Here is a 17,678-nt window from a genome sequence, read left to right as displayed (position 1 = left end):
CCTGTTTGAACTCGTTACCTGTATAAAAGACACCTGTCCACACACTCAATCAAACAGACTCCAACCTCTCCACAATGGCCAAGACCAGAGAGCTGTGTAAGGACATCAGGGACAAAATTGTAGACGTGCACAAGGCTGGGATGGGCTACAGGACAATATGCAAGCAGTTTGGTGAAAAGGCAACAACTGTTGGCGCAATTATTAGAAAATGGAAGAGGTTCAAGATGATGGTCAATCTCCCTCGGTCTGGGGCTCCATGCAAGATCTCACCTCGTGGGGCATCAATGATCATGTGGAAGGTGAGGGATCAGCCCAGAACTACACTGCAGGACCTGGTCAATGACCCGAAGAGAGCTGGGACCACAGTCCCAGCTGTAATCGGAAAACATTAAAAATGTAAGCTCAAATATTGTTGAAGTCATATTGTTTGCATAACCTTGGTGAGGGTAATTTTAAAGAAAATAAATGTATTTCTCATGGGATTCATATTCAACTGAAGGTTATAACAGAATGGCACAATCAATAAAAAAAACATGGCAACCAAATAAAATAATTACTGACTCCTGTTCAAAAATCTGCATACCCTTAGTTCTTAATACTGTGTATTGCCCCTTTTAACATCAATGACAGCGTGCAGTCTTTTGTAATAGTCGTCTATGAGGCCCCAAATTCTTGCAGGTGGTATAGCTGCCCATTCGTCTTGGCAAAATGCCTCCAGGTCACGCAAAGACTCATCTTGCATGAACAACACGTTTGAGATCTCCCCAGAGTGGCTTGATGATATTAAGGTCAGGAGACTGTAACCACTTTTCTGCTGTAACCACTGGAGGGTCAACTTTGACTTGTGCTTAGGGTCATTGTTGTGTTGGAAAGTCCAGGAGCGTCCCATGTGCAAGAATGCAAATTGTCTGACAGTATTTTCTGATAACATGCTGCATTCGTCTTGCTTTCAATTTTCAGTGGCTTTAGAGTCCCCCCCACCCCAAAAAAACCCACCAGTGAGCCACCACCATGCTTCACAGTGGGGATGGTATTCTGTTCACTATAGGCCTTGTTGACCCCTCTCCAAACATAGCGCATATGGTTGTGACCATAAAGCTCTATTTTGGTCTTGTCACTCGAAAATTACAGTGTGCCAGGAGTTGTGAGGCATGTCAAGGTGTTGTCGGGCATATTGTAATCAGGATTTTTTGTGGCGCAGTAAAGGCTTCTTTCTGGCAACTCGATCATGCAGCTCATTTTTGTTCAAGTATCATCGTATTGTACTCCTTGAAACAACCACACTGTCTTATTCCAGTGCAGCCTGTGTTTCTCCTGAGGTTACCTGTGGGTTTCTCTTTGTATCCCGAAAAATTCTTCCGGCAGTTTTGGCTGAAATCTTTCTTGGCCTACCTGACCTTGGCTTGGTATCAAGATATCCCAGAATTTTCCACTTCTTTTTAAGTGAACATTACTGACTGGCATTTGCAAGGCTTTTGATATCTTTTATAACCTTTTCCATCTTTATGAACCATGTAACGCTGGTCTTTTGACAGTGCCATGGGAGGAGGAGCGCCGTGACTAGAAGGCCGGCGATGACGCATGCTGAATACCACGTCGGGGGGATGGCGCATGCTGAATACCACGTCGCGGGGATGACGCATGCTGAATACCACGTCGTGGGGATGGCGCATGCTGAATACCACGTCAGGGGGATGACGCATGCTGAATACCACGTCGGGGGGATGACGCATGCTGAATACCACGTCGCGAGGATGACGCATGCTGAATACCACGTCGGGGGGGTGGCGCATGCTGAATACCACATCGGGGGGATGACGCATGCTGAATACCACGTCGGGGGGATGACGTATGTCTTCCACGTGCGTCCTCGTTACAGTAACTGACTGTATACCTGTCCAGCAGACATTGTTTTTCTACCATTACCAGCTTTTAATAATGTCAGCTTGCCAGCAATAAACTCATACTGTTGTTAGTAATTGGATATAACTAATTACCAGGCAAAAGCGATTGGCCAATTTGGTTAATTAGCTAACTTTCTGTGGAGAAAATTGGCGAGCTGCCGTCTGTTCATGCTGTTTGCTTTGTTTACTAGCCCAGCTAGTAGTACTGTAATCGGGAGAACATTACCAGGGCAGGTTTAGGCTAGTAGCTGGCTATTCTCAAGTTTCCATGTGTATACTACATCAGATCCATTTTGGCAGCTCAACGTTCGTACATGCTATTTGTTTTGTTTACTAGCCCAAGTGGTAGTACTGTAATCGGAAAACATTACCAGGGCGAGTTCAGACTAGTAACTGGCTATTCTCATGTTTCCGTATGTATGCTATATCAGATACATTTTGTTTAATACATTTTAGTATATAATTAAAATAATCGTATGTCAACCTGGTCACCTGCTCAGATGAAGAACATTTGTTAGATGAGCTGAAATACTTCCTGTTTTGAAAGTTACGTCATTCAGCTTTAAGTTCATTCATTATTAATACAAAAAATACAGGCCCGCTGGGGTAAATTGCCAGATGACCCCTGAGCGTACAGTTCCTCTCTGTTATAGTCCAGGTGTGTTACGGTCTCCAGAAGAATTACTTGTCATGGAACAATTTCATTATTCTCTTACCAGTGTGCCATTCATTTTCACAACGAAAATACCCAGACCACAATATTTGAAACAGTAAATGCTTTATTCTTTATGGTTCTTGCTTGTCACATAATATTGTGAATTTCCCACTCAACAATGAACTGTGCCTCAGTCCTTCAAATGGATAAAATGTCCAAGTCACTGTAATAAAGCATTGTTCTTCAATGCTCTACATGTCAGGTAACAATGTGATACCCCTCTTAGGAGTTCACTGTGCTGTTTAAGAGTCTGACAATTAAATATCTAACTAAACATGTTAAGCATTTTATTCCCAGTTTAAAGGCTGTGGTTTTAACTAATTTCCAAGCACCATTTGATTTGAGATAGTATATAACTACAGTTGTAAGGGCCCCAAATCAACCTCTGTATTGTAAAACACAATGTTTTAATATGTATTAACATTTTGCTGGACCCCATGAAGGAGGCTATTTGGCTCATCAGTTCAGAATTAATGTTTCTATTGAGGGAACAGGTTAGGAGTTAGGTTAAGGTTCACGGTTGAAATTAGCTAAAGGGTTAATACTTGCACACATGCATCTGGTGCTGAATACCTCTGAAGCCAAAGGGTGTTAACCTCACCTGACACTGTAGTATGTATGTGGGTTTAAAATGAATACTGTTAATACCATAAAGACCAGAGGGGTCAGACACCTATTCACAAAGGTTACACTGTTACAAGCAAATGTTCTTCACACACATGCACAATATGTGCCCACATTTAACCATACTGTGTCTACAGGCAAACATATAATTGTGTGAAAGCACACACCCTGACACCCCCGGCACACCCAGTGAGCAAGCAGAAGACAGTAGGAATGTAACTGAGAGCAAGGGACAAAGGGGAGAGGGAGGGAGACAAAGGGAGGGAGAGAGGGAGAAAGGGAAGAGGGAGAGAGAGAAAGGGAGGGAGAGAGGGAGAAAGGGGAGAGGGAGGGAGAAAAAGGGAGGGAGTGAGGGAGAAAGGGGAGAGGGAGAGAGAGAAAGGGAGGGAGGGAGGGAGGGAAAGGGAGGGAGAGAGGGAGAAAGGGAGAAAGGGGAGAGGGAGGGAGAAAAGGGAGGGAGAGAGGGAGAAAGGGAGAAAGGGGAGAGGGAGGGAGAAAAAGGGAGGGAGAAAAAGGGAGGGAGAAAGGGGAGAGGGAGAGAGAAAGAGAGATTGTAACTTAAAGAAAGGAGAAAAGAGAGATCATGAGAGTGATAGAGAGAAAGAATGAAAGAGAGCAATAGATAGAAAGAGAAATAGAGGGTAGAGAGGGAAAGACAGAGAGGGGTAGAGATAAAGAGGAGAGAGAAAGTAAGAGAGAGGGAGGGACATGGACAGGATATAGTCAGGTTGAAAGCAGAGTGATTGATTGACAGGTTGAAACAGACAGTAATAACTGATACAGTGGATCTGTCATGATTCATGATTGAGTCAACAAACAGCATTATTTCCACAAAAGTGTTTATTTTCTTCAAATAAAGGTTTGGATCTTGTCCATAACTTGCAAAGAGAGATTGGAGCTCCTCATTCTGGTTCCCATCTATTCTCTTAACACATACAGGAATTAATGTATAAATAATTATAAGATAATGTGTGAAACAATACCTGGATCTTGCATCTAAGTATAATGGGCAGACAGCTGTTTTCCATTGAACAAGATCAAAACAAAGGCGACTCATTTAGAACTATGTTGTTACAGTAAAAAGCGCTAATGTATGTTTGCTATATGCAATTAACATTCTGTAAAGTCTCCCTGTCTCAGCATCACTTCCCCTATGTGTTGATGTTCTCCATACTCTCCTGTGAAAAATCTCAGCTTCACAGCTCAACTGGGTGTGGGTATGTTTCACCACATGAAACTCAACTCTCGCCCACACACTCATCATTACATTATGCTTTGTTGTCCAAATTCTATTAATTGTTACCAACACCCAACAAAAGTTATACTCCTTGTGAGGCCTGTGACTAGTTCAAGGCCTCAGAGCGAGTGAAGTATCGAATTGAAATGCTACGAGTTCTTGTCTATACAGTGGGGTGAACAAGTATTTGATACACTGCCAATTTTGCAGGTTTTCCTACTTACAAAGCATGTAGAGGTCTGTGATGTTTATCATAGGTACACTTCTGTGTGAGACGGTATCTAAAACAAAAATCCAGAAAATCACATTGTATGATTTTTTTATAATTAATTTGCATTTTTTTGCATGACAAGTATTTGATCACCTACCAACAAGTAAGAAATCCGGCTCTCACAGACATTTTAGTTTTTCTTTAAGAAGCCTTCCTGTTCTCCACTCATTAACTGCACTTGTTTGAACTTGTTACCTGTATAAAAGACACCTGTCCACACACTCAATCAAACAGACTCCAACCTCTCCACAATGGCCAAGTCCAGAGACCTGTGTAAGGACATCAGAGATAAAATTGTAGACCTGCCAAGGCTGGGATGGGCTACAGGACAATAGGCAAGCAGCTTGGTGAGAAGGCAACAACTGCTGGAACAATTATTAGAAAATGGAAGAAGTTCAAAATGACAGTCAATCTCCCTCGGTCTGGGGCTCCATGCAAGATCTCACCTCGTGCGGCATCAATGATCATGAGGAAGGTAAGGGATCAGCCCAGAACTACACGGCAGGACCTGGTCAATTACCTGAAGAGAGCTGGGACCACAGTCTCAAAGAAAGCCATTAGTAACACACTACGCCGTCATGGATGCTCAGTAAGAGCATTGAAGATGGGTCGTGGCTGGGTCTTCCAACGACCCGAAACACACAGCCAGGGCAACTAAGGAGTGACTCCGTAAGAAGCATCTCAAGGTCCTGGAGTGGCCTAGCCAGTCTCCAGACCTGAACCCAATAGAAAATCTTTGGAGGGAGCTGAAAGTCTGCATTGCCCAGCGACAGCCCCGAAACCTGAAAGATCTGGAGAAGGTCTGTATGGAGGAGTGGGTCAAAATCCCGGCTGCAGTGTGTGCAAACCTGGTCAAGAACTAAAGGAAACATATGATCTCTGTAATTGCAATCAAAGGTTGTACCAAATATTGAGTTCTGCTTTTCTGATGTATCAAATACTTATTTAATGCAATAAAAGGCAAATAAATTACTTAAAAAAAATACAATGTTATTTTCTGGATTTTTGTTTTAAATTCCGTCACTCACAGTTGAAGAGTACCTATGATAAAAATTATCTGCTGAAACAAAATACAGACTTCTACATGCTTTGTAAGTAGGAACGGAGCTCACTCTCTACATCACCCAGAACGGAGCTCACTCCCTACATCACCTGAATGGAGCTCACTCCCTACATCACCCGAACACAGCACACTCCCTACATCACCCGACCGGAGAACACTCCCTACATCACCCGAACACAGCACACTCCCTACATCACCTGAACACAGCACACTCCCTACATCACCCGAACACAGCACACTCCCTACATCACCTGAACACAGCACACTCCCTACATCACCCGAACACAGCACACTCCCTACATCACCCGAACACAGCACACTCCCTACATCACCCGAACACAGCACACTCCCTACATCACCCGAACACAGCACACTCCCTACATCACCCGAACACAGCACACTCCCTACATCACCCGAACACAGCACACTCCCTACATCACCCGAACACAGCACACTCCCTACATCACCTGAACACAGCACACTCCCTACATCACCCGAACACAGCACACTCCCTACATCACCCGAACACAGCACACTCCCTACATCACCTGAACACAGTACACTCCCTACATCACCTGAACACAGCACACTCCCTACATCACCCGAACACAGCACACTCCTTAGATCACAATCATCCGAATTCTAAACACCTGTGCTCGCTCTCCTGTCCCTATGCACCAGCCTTTATCTTTCAGTTCATTCCCCTGTTTGTGCAGTATTGATAGTGTTATCTGTCTTCTGCAGGTCTGGGTGTTTAAGTGTTTTCAGTCTTAGATTATCCGGTTACGACTTGTATTCTTCTGTCTTTGACACTGTTTTCTCTTGCCTGCTTCCTTTTGGTACTGTTCTCCGCTGCATGACCAAATTGTCCGATCTACGGCAGCACCACCTTGCAACTCATGGGATTTGAAGGATCTCCTTCTAATGTCTTGGTTCCAGATACCACAGAACACTATCAGGGGTCCATGCCTCTGAACTTTTTTGGCCGGACGAGGAGGACAAACAGCATATTTTGTGATTTTCTGGATTTTTGTTTTAGATTCCGTCACTCACAGCTGAAGAGTACCTATGATAAAATGTACAGACTTCTACATGCTTTGTAAGTGGGAAACACTGCCGATTTTGCAGGTTATCAAATACTTGTTCTCCCAACTGTATACCACAGCCATCAGCCAATCAGCATTCAGGATTCAAACAAGTAAGAAAAAAAGCTGTGAGATAAACAGTGATGTAAGATAAACAGTGATTTGAATCCTGTATGCTGATTGGCTGATAGCCATGGTATATGAGGCTGAATTCCATGGGTATGACATCACTTCTTACTGTTTTGTGTTTGTAATGTGTTCATAAGCAATAAGGCATCTTTGGGGTTTGTGATATTTTATATTGCCAGTATGCCACGTCCTGTGCCTTATGGCTTACGTATACAAAGGTATGATGTCAGATCACATGTTCAGTACATGATCGAGGGGTAAGGTGCCATTTGGGACACGTTCAGTAAGGCGCTATTTGGGACACGTTCAGTGAACCAGGGGTAAGGTGCCATTTGGGACACGTTCAGTGAACCAGGGGTAAGGTGCCATTTGGGACACGTTCAGTGAACCAGGGGTAAGGTGCCATTTGGGACACGTTCAGTGAACCAGGGGTAAGGTGCCATTTGGGACACGTTCAGTGAACCAGGGGTAAGGTGCCATTTGGGACACGTTCAGTGAACCAGGTGTAAAGTGCCATTTGGGACACGTTCAGTGAACCAGGGGTAAGTTGCCATTTGGGACACGTTCAGTGAACCAGGGGTAAGGTGCCATTTGGGACACGTTCAGTGAACCAGGGGTAAGGTGTCATTTAGGACACGTTCAGTGAACCAGGGGTAAGGTGCCATTTGGGACATGCTCATCAGCCATTTACATGCACTCCCCTCAACTCACCAGCTACCTTCAGGTGAAGTCCAGCTCTTAGTCCTGCATTTTCAAGGCTCAGCCTCGCTGATAACCATCATTTTGGAGACACTCGATCCCTGTTGACACAACCCCTCTAGTCCAGATAAGAACGGTAATATGCCTCACTTTGACTGCATCCCAAATGGCACCCTGTTCCCTTCGTAGTGCCCTTCTTTTTCAGGGCACAGCCGCCAGCCGATGTTGCACTGGAACTAGGGAACATGTTGCGGTTTGGGACGCACTATCTGTCTGCTTCAGAAGTCTGGTCAGCGTTTTCATTAGGTGGGTTAGGGCTGGCGCTGAAGGGATCATTACGGTCTTAACCAACCTTTCAAAGACACAACAACATTTGTCTGCGTGTCGCCACACTTCTCTGGCTTAGGGCCTAAAAGGGTGAAGATAGCTCTGATAGCGCAGTCATTTTTCTTGACCCTCTCCCCACCCAGATCAGACTATATTTAACTATAAACGGTGAGCATAACCCAATGCGCTGCTATGAGACACCGCTAATGGAGCCCTGTGGTGGATGTGGCTAACAGTGTGAAGAGACACATCCTGTGTGACAGAAACACAAGCAGGGTAGAGCCGTTGGAGACAACGCCTTTCCCATTCAGACACGGCGACTTGTTGTAGGGAGGAGAAAACAAACAGAGAGGTGGTCTTTAATGGCCGCCGGGTGCCCAGTCTCAGGGCCATAATGAAGGTGTTGCCGTGTCCTAATGACAGACCCAAAGGGCTTGGCCCCCACCGCACTGACACTCTGTAGTCACTAATCCTACACCAAACGTTAACTCTTACCCTCAGTTGTTAAAGAACATGACTGTCTCTCAGCCGACCGTATAAAATGCATTGACTGACCCAGGATGTGTCCCACATGATGCAGGATTCCTACAGTGGGCTACTTTTGAACACTGTCCTTTGGGCTCTGGTTAAAAGCAGTTCACTGTTCAGGAAATAGGGCATGTTTTAGGACAGAGCCCTAGGCAATATGCCACCCTGAAGTATGATTCTTGGAACAATTTCCCCCAGGTTTTCACCAAAGGTCCGGTACTTTTTGTAACCCTGATCTGAAGTGATGGTTACACGATGCCTGAAGATGGAGCTCATGCTGTCACCTGTTGACCATTAGTCTTTCTAACACCAAACCTGAGGTCAGGAACTAGGGTCAAGGCCTGTCAATTGGCCATACAACGCAGGGCCTTCCTCCCCAGGACCATGATTCCCTGCCCTGCTTGGTGCCGCCATAAGGCTGTTTCTCTCTTCACAAATCCTCTGTTTAGTAATGGCTAAATCGAATCTAAACATAGAAATTCCTCTGCTATTTCAACAACTCTCTCCCTTGTCTTTTGTCTCCGAACAGACTTTTCTCTTGATCCTATTCAATAAACAAAACAGAAGAAGTGGGTGAGTGCTGCCCAACTTTAAAAAAAACTATTCTGAGAGCTACAATTACCATCTGAAGGTTTTTGGTAAATTACCTGTTGTTATATGTTAAAGCTGGTCAGTGTCAAAGTCTGCCACCATACATCAGTGTCTTTAGGGTTCAAAGGTCAAGGCCCTGGGGGAAACGTTTCGTTTTGCTCTCCCTGCAGGTCTGTTATGAGCCAGCAACTCCCCAGCTGGCCTCCAGGGTGACCAATAGGGGAATAGGAGAAACACCAATCACTGTCACTGTTCAGGGACATAAAACAGAGGGAACCAATGCACAGGACAATGTCATCAGACTGGTTTTGCGGATAAAAACACAGGACATTAACAGCCTTTGTGACATGCGACTGGTGGGTCTGCAGGGAACCAGGGAGTCTCATAAACAACACAAACCTATTTTACTTTGAGAGACAATAGACAGAGCCCTTCAAATCATGTTCAAGGATTCCACTATGAAGCAATATACAGTTCAGTTACACTGGGTTCAGCTTGCAATGTCAGCATTGTGGGTTCAATTCCCCGGACCACCCACACATAAAACGTATGCCTAAGTTAAAGTCGCTTTGGTTAAAGACTTCTGTTGAAAGGGAGGGATATGTGTAATATAATTACACCGCTTTGAGAATGCTAACCATCTAAATACGGATCTTGAACTGGTGTGGCCTTCCTGCTTCTCTGTGAGAGGGCATACCTTTCATTGTGGAGAGATTAAGAGACAGAAAAGACTGCGGATGTGCGGGTTCATCCGGGATGATTTAGGAGTGTCCAGAGACTGTCCCCTGCTTCAGCCGGTCCTAGAGGAGGGGGGCGGGGAGACAGGGAGACTGTTCAGGGATCCCTTAGACGTTCAGAGGCTCGCCAAACGCGATTGGATCTGGGCCTGTACATAGGTGCTTTCAAAAAATTACCCTCACTAAAAGGGGGAAGAGGTCTTTGGGGGGACGTCCTGGAGCAGGTCGTCTAGTAGGGGGGTAGGACTAATGAAAACAAATGAGGTCAAGGGTCGGGAGAGTTGAGATGAAGGCTAGAGGTTCCCCTTCCTCTCCCCCAAGCACTCTCTCTCTCACACACACACATCCACCACACCCACCCCTCCTTCTCTGTTACCAGCCATGTGAGATTGATGAGTCCTCAGTGATACAGACCCATAGAGAAGCCGTTTCTCAGTATCAGTTACCGACTGAGTCTCAGTTACCCACTGAGTCTCTAAACCCCGAGGGAAGCTGCCCAAGCTGCTCCGCCAGAGACGGACAGGGGTTGAAGTCATATTCACAGTCTTCAGCCTGTCAGCGTCGGGCAGGGGGATTCGAAACAGTTTGGAATGTTCTGCTGGTTCCATTTCAAGTGGCTCGGTGAGGCCACGCGCGCATGGTTCAAAAGTGATTTCGAATAGCATCTGAACCCAGGTCTGAGCGTGTGGTGCGTTGCCCTGGATCTGCCCTTGTCCACCTGTTGGGCCATTAAGTCTTAATGGATGTGGTCATGTTGAGCTTGGGGGCCTGGGGATTCTCTGACCTGACCAAAGGCCCTGGGTACAGAGGGTCCACATCAAAGGCAACTACCATCCATGACTACTAGAGCCTTCGCTACTTTGACCCCCCCCAAGAGTACTTCAATGCCCAGTGTTAAAGGGGAGGAGGAAATAATACATTCAAAGGCTTGAGGCTGGACAAGGAAAGTCAACACTAAATGTATGTAAAGTTGCAGACAACAACAGTTGTGATGCATGATGCATGGTAACAGAGCCACAGGTTCATAATGGTAATTAATAGCCACTAGATTCCTGGTTGAGTTGCAAGCATCTAGGGTGGATGTGGTCTGAACAGGATCTTGTCTCATGCTGGGCTGTGTAACAAGACGCTGTGAGATCTTTATTATGAAGTGGTGGTCTCACGTTGTGTAGCTATATATGAAACAAGGATGTCCCCTAGTGGAGAGATTAAATAGAACGACCTATGGTTTGTAACGTTCTACTTGTCAGGCAACAACATCATTCCCATCTTAGCTGTTAACCATAGAGGTTGCATCTAATTGTTGTTTTGGAGAATTGGTGACCACAACATTTATCTGACTAATGCAATTATCCAACTGTGATCCTTGAATGTTTTTTGCCGCACCAAATATCCTTCTCAATGTGTGTCCTCCCTCCAGGCAGGTTCATCACAGCTAAATACACGTGTCCTTCCTCCAGGCAGGTTCATCACAGCTAAATACACGTGTCCTTCCTCCAGGCAGGTTCATCACAGCTAAATACACGTGTCCTTCCTCCAGGCAGGTTCATCACAGCTAAATACACGTGTCCTTCCTCCAGGCAGGTTCATCACAGCTAAATACACGTGTCCTTCCTCCAGGCAGGTTCATCACAGCTAAATACACGTGTCCTTCCTCCAGGCAGGTTCATCACAGCTAAATACACGTGTCCTTCCTCCAGGCAGGTTCATCACAGCTAAATACACGTGTCCTTCCTCCAGGCAGGTTCATCACAGCTAAATACACGTGTCCTTCCTCCAGGCAGGTTCATCACAGCTAAATACACGTGTCCTTCCTCCAGGCAGGTTCATCACAGCTAAATACACGTGTCCTTCCTCCAGGCAGGTTCATCACAGCTAAATACACGTGTCCTTCCTCCAGGCAGGTTCATCACAGCTCTAGTTGTTTTACATCTCTTAATTATTGCAATAATGGTGGAGATAGGTATTTTCAGGCGTGTAGCTTTTGTTTTGTAGCCATCGCCTGAGTTGCGTACTTCAACAAACTTTCATCTGATTTGTGTTTTCTGGCCTTTCCCAGGTTGTTGGATGACTAAAGGGAGTTTAACCAGTCTGCCACTCCATGTTTATACCCCAATGAAACAGAATGTCATGGATGATCACTTAATAGTTCCCAAAGACTCAGATGATTAACATTTCTTTATACATTTTCACTCAATTACAGATTAGATTCATATGATTTTTGAGTGTAAGGTCAAGTTGATAAACAACAATTGTGTTTTTGTTAATATTAACCTAGGGGGGCAATAACCCTGGAAGGCACATATTTTATGTGCTAGATTTAAAAGGCCTGACCTGTGATTATAAATGTACTTGTTACATTAAATAATTGAAACCATGATCACATGTCTTGGAATAAAGCCAGGTCCTGTTGATTCTATTACATTTTTTTCCTTGTAGCTGATGGTCAACTCTACAAACCCTCTAAACGGCACATTACAATTACAATAATTTCAATACACTGAGACACAATCACAGAATAACTTTTACTTGTGGGAGTACTTACATTTTTGTTAAACTCTAGGTGATTTTTCTGTTAAACTGAAAGGCCATGAATGTCATAGCCAAACCCAGGTTTTAAAGCAGGCGTCCTCTCCTCATGGATCAGCAGCAATTCCATGTTTTTGAACTATTCCTGAAAAAGAACTTATTTTCACCCCATGATTAGGTGAAACAGATGAAAACAATGCACACCCATACAGTATTCTGTAAAACACACATACATTTTCTATGCCAGACAATAATATTCCCTATTTCCTCCCACTTAACCTAACCATTAATGTAACCTTAACCTCAGTAACCTAATGTTTATGCCTAAACTTAACCTAGCTAGCCTCAACTTAAAAGACACCAAAAAAAAAAAAGCTTTAATAGAGAGAGATAAACAGAGACATAAACAGAAAGAGAGACAAAGAAAGAAAGACCAGAAATAGAAAGAATCACACAGACCAGATGGGGTTATAAAAATGTAGAGTTTAATATATATATTTATTTCTTGACATTCTGATAAGGATTGCGGTAGGCTTCAAGGTACACACTGACTGTGTTCCACTCTATATGCTAAGCAGAGGAGGAGGATGGGGCGACGCTTAGCAGTGTGGAAAGGGGAGTGGTTTTGTTGGAGGGGCGTGGCTGTGGTCTTGCTGAGCAGGAGGGACAGCAGATTTGTTTCTACACTGGTTGAAAAAGCAGTAGAGAGGAAGCGATACATCCATTAGGCAACAGCTTCTTCTTGGGGGAAAACGTCTACTGATACAGAATACAGGTCCATGATCAGCTTTCCCAACTCCCCAATTATAACCCACCTAGTAGTGAGGGAAACACAAACACTGATCCTAGAGTGGTGTCTAGGGGCAACTTGACACGACTGGGTCTCCAATGACAGCCACTGACCCCAAGACCCTGCTATTCATTATGACCTCATCATATTCATGATTCAAACACATCCATTTCCACATTTCATTTATAATAAAGCATTGCATTTTTCGGGTGCCCCATCAAATTGCTCGTAACTATTTCCCAAAAAAGACAGTGATTGACACAAATCATGGATTATCAAAAGACTACCTAAGTTCATGCATGACATTGTCACAGAATTCTCCTCTTTCGTTTCTAAGACTAAAACGAACAGGGTGAAAAATACATGAGTTTGGAGTGGGTGGTTGAAACATTTAAGTTTATTCCAGAAATGTGCACTTGTATCTAGAGTCAAGAACATCTCTCTTTTCATGATCTTTATGCTAATGTTAACATGATCTTAATGTAAATGTTCATGTTGAGGGGAAAGGTGAGGTGTTACTGTTAATGTTTATCAGTTTGAGCGCAACAGAATTTAATAAACGTATAATTAAATTACTCAGTTCCATTTAAGTTTTGACTCAGTTATAGTTCAGTTAGGACTGTTATGATTCAGCTATGATTAAATTATGATTCAACTATGAGTCAGACATATATAAACACTGTTGTGTAAATACCCCAACAGCCTGTTCATTTTCAACACAAGCATTCATTCACAATGCCAGCAGATGACTGTCTTAATAGTGTGTCTACTCACAGAGAAGCCTAGCCTGTTGACAGATCTGTTTCTTTTACAGGTATCGCAAAAAACAGAGCAGTACTCAGGCTATACGAACACAGAAAGTAATCCTTTTCGAGGCACACACAATTATCCAGCTATAACTTCAATACATGAGCAACCAATGGGATGGCACTTGCAAACTGTCAGACTGCATAATCACCACAACTAATATAAGATTACCAACATCTTTATAAACAAGGCAGTCCATCGACACACACACTGAGGCGTACCATAAGATATATATATTTTTTGAAAATAATTAATCTAGAATTCATGTTCCTGCAGTAAACTGGTAATAAAAAAATAAACAAAAAAGAAAAAAAGGGGTGATTGCTGTAGCATATAAATAATGGCTCTTATAGGTTTAATGCAAGGGGGCAGGTGACAGTTGTTCAAGACTGTTCCATGACAGAATCACGTACTTAAAAAGTTCATACCAGTTCTGCATTATGATTCGTTGGCATGACACTACAACATTCTACTGCGACTATTTTAGCTCCCCATAAACATTACACTGGGAATGTTTTAACAATGCCATAATATGTAACATTTCAATAGTAGGTATTGCTTCTTAAATATTGACTCTGATCCCATATCTGTTTGGCTGCTGAGGTGGCAGGACAGCGCAAACACATCTGAGTCTCCAGGATAAAGTGGCTCTGGTCTATGTGTAAGGATATAAAGAAAACAGCATAATTGCACTTTGATTGACAAAATGGATGTCCTTTGATGTCTACTGAATGAGATAAGAAGCATGGCATTACAGCAGCAGATCTCTGCACCATTTGAAAGAGCCAATCAAATAGTCTGCCTGCGAGTAGAGTACCAGCCATTCGAGCTTGGCCAGTTCTTTGACAGTTCTCTCGGATGGCCGTATGAAATCCCGCTAGAGGAATCTAAGATAGCAGGTTGAATGTTGCATTTCCAACATAAGGCGTGTGGCATGTCAAATATAACTGTAAATCGTCATCTTTAATGCGGTTTGTCATTTCCATTCATCTACTAAATCAAGAAACGAAAATGTCCAGCGTACTAATTTTTAAGAGAAAGTAAAAAATGTCTGAGCATAACAATAATTTACTGTCAATTACTAATTAAATTATGTTTATGATGGGGTCTGGTTCAAGTAACTAAGCTATGATGTTTTTGAGCAAGTAGGGCCTGTTTGAATTCAAATCTTAGCCTCACTGGAAAGAATAACATCACCGAAACTGTGTTTTATGTCCCACTGATACAACCTATCGTCCTGGCCTTCTGCGGTGTTGTGTGTGAATCTGGTTAGAATCGTGTTGCAGAGGACAAAAATAAACGTCACGTTATTTATCATATCATTTTCCTACACATGATAAATATATTGGCACAAATAGCTATATGTATAATTCCGATTTGCCTTTACATTGAGTTTTACCTCTTCGATTTATACACATATTTATGTACAGTTATTTGTATGTACACTACATGGTCAAATATCACAGAGCCGGAAACACTTGGGATAAAATAACGAGAGACAAGCGGTTTAGAGCCTGAAGCTAGCAGTGCATTTCATGGAGATAAAACCCATAACCATTCAGGTGACTCCTAAAATCTCAAGGGAATATGCAGAAAAACCAGAATCCACTAACCGGGATTTCTGGAAAACCATGGAACTTCTCTAAAGTTCACTGAATTTTCCATTGTCTAAAATGTCCCTATTGTACAGTCTTTGTGTAAAATTATTTTGACCCGACTGGTGGTTGTAAAAGCAACTTTGTTAGAGGAACATGATTGGTCCTTAGAGAACATAACAGAGCCTTTCTGCTATGATGCCCCAAACTGTATTGCACTGGCTCAGATATTCCCTTCCACATCCGGTCCAGAACGTTTCTAGTCACTGGGGTCGGTGTGTAACCCAGCCGGTGCAGTACAGCTTGGTTCTGTTCAGAACTCCCAAAAAGAAATATCAGTCATTAGTTTCTGTAACTGGATTAAAAATCTTCCTTTTAGGAACTTGAATTAATTGAGTAGCTGTATTTTTAACGTGAATCGTTATTCTCTAAGGATACAGTTTCATAGTAAACATTATTATTTTTTAATAAAAACTGTTGATAAAAATAACGTTCTAATACGGTGCTGGTGAAAATATGTGCATGAAATAATTTTCAACCCTGTACAAATAAATTAGAAAGTGACAAAGTTACTTCTCAATCGATTCTACGTATGTATCTTATCTGCGTACTTATGCAGATATGTGTTAAGACTTACAGGATTTCTGTGGGGGAGAGGTGAGAATAGGGACTCGGGTTAGGGGATGGGAGTGACACAGAATCCAGGTTGGGATCAATTCCATTTCCATACAGTAAATACAGGAAGTAAACAGACACATTTGACATTTTCTTCCTAATTTGACCGGAATTGACATGGAATCAACTTAACCCCAACCCTGCTCAGAATGATGCCAATGCAATGACTAAGTGTTAGTTCTATATCATATACCGCATGCTTCCATAATCTCTCTTCCTTATCGTCTACAAAGTATGCAGAAAACTAAGACTACGTATCATATTACCCTGTAAGGAATACAGTACAAACTGGTTCACCGTGTGACCCTGAGGACCGACTTCACCCAAACATCTACGGAACCAGTCAGGTTACGGATATGGGTTTAACTCCTTTGTGTTCAGGCAAAGCTGTCTGGGAGTATGTACTAAGCAAATATTGCAAATTTCATTGCAAGCTTTTTATATAAGGCAAAAACAAGAACTCAAAAGTCACATAAAAAAGCACTGTTTAAAATTGAGAACAAATCGATAAACCACTGTAGCAGCCAAAAAGCAACCAAAATAAACTAGAATACTGCAGGTGGCATTAAGGCTCCTCTGCGTCCATCCATATTCCATAAGTCTTCCCTCCAAAGGCAGCAGTTCCTCCTTTATATGGCATTTGGTGCGGTATTGTTTACTAGTCACATGAAGTTTGCAATACTATTTGTGTATTTCTAAGTGATGAGTTTGCTTGCAGCCAGTAGGTAGCGGAATGCGAGGCAGGTTCGGGATTCAGAACTGACGTTCCGTGTCAAACGTTGGATGAAAAAAAAAAAAGCCTTGTGTTTTGGGGGAGGTCGTACATTGGACGGCGGTGTGAGCGATTTTTCCTTGCCCTGGGCGAGCTCTAATGACGTCACAGGGCTGTGTCAAAGGGGACGATGTCATAAGGTGGTGTCCGGGGGTTCGTCCGCCTCAGGCACAGCGTAGGGGTGGTGGTCGGGGCGATCGTCCCCTTCTACTGGAGGAGAACGCGTCTTGGCTCTGTAGCGCCTGCAGGGGGCAGCACCGCTGAACTCATCGATGAGGCTGTCCAGGTTCACATTGATGGAGGGGATTTCGTAATTGAAGTAATCTAATGATGGCATGGCATGGTCGGCAAGTTGGCGGGCATGGTCGGCATGGCGACAGGGGTGGAAGTGCGATCATTATGGTGTGGCGGAGGTGGTGGGTGGACATTAAGGAAAATATGAGCAGAAGGGGGAGGAGGACGATGAGGAAGAGGGAGGAGGAGGAGTATGCATGAAGGGGAGCCGTATGATAATACATGATAATGGTGGCGGTGATGAAGTGATAAAAAGGAAGAAAGCAGAAAGCAAATTAATATTTTTTTTTGCGAGTGTGAAAAAAA

At 43.4% G+C, this 17,678-nt stretch overlaps 1 protein-coding gene across 6 annotated transcripts in view; it reads right to left on the bottom strand.

The window, feature by feature from the left end:
• Nucleotides 1-12,905: 12,905 nt before the first annotated feature.
• si:ch211-114m9.1 (rho GTPase-activating protein 44) overlaps nucleotides 12,906-17,678 on the bottom strand; it is a 61,263-nt gene continuing 56,490 nt past the window's right edge. For 5 of the 6 annotated variants that reach the window (XM_029123611.2, XM_013131268.3, XM_029123612.2 and 2 more), the window contains one exon: nucleotides 12,906-17,402. In XM_029123611.2, coding sequence (XP_028979444.1) covers nucleotides 17,212-17,402 — 191 coding nt within the window. In that variant the 3' untranslated portion in view covers nucleotides 12,906-17,211. The remainder of the gene's footprint in view (nucleotides 17,403-17,678) is intronic. The other variant, XR_003782591.2, reaches the window with a different exon arrangement.

This window comes from Esox lucius, chromosome 11 (assembly GCF_011004845.1).
Source record: "Esox lucius isolate fEsoLuc1 chromosome 11, fEsoLuc1.pri, whole genome shotgun sequence".
NCBI classification, from domain to species: domain Eukaryota; kingdom Metazoa; phylum Chordata; class Actinopteri; order Esociformes; family Esocidae; genus Esox; species Esox lucius.
The sequence above is the reverse complement of the archived record's forward strand: the minus strand, read 5'-3'. Positions and strand labels throughout refer to the sequence as shown.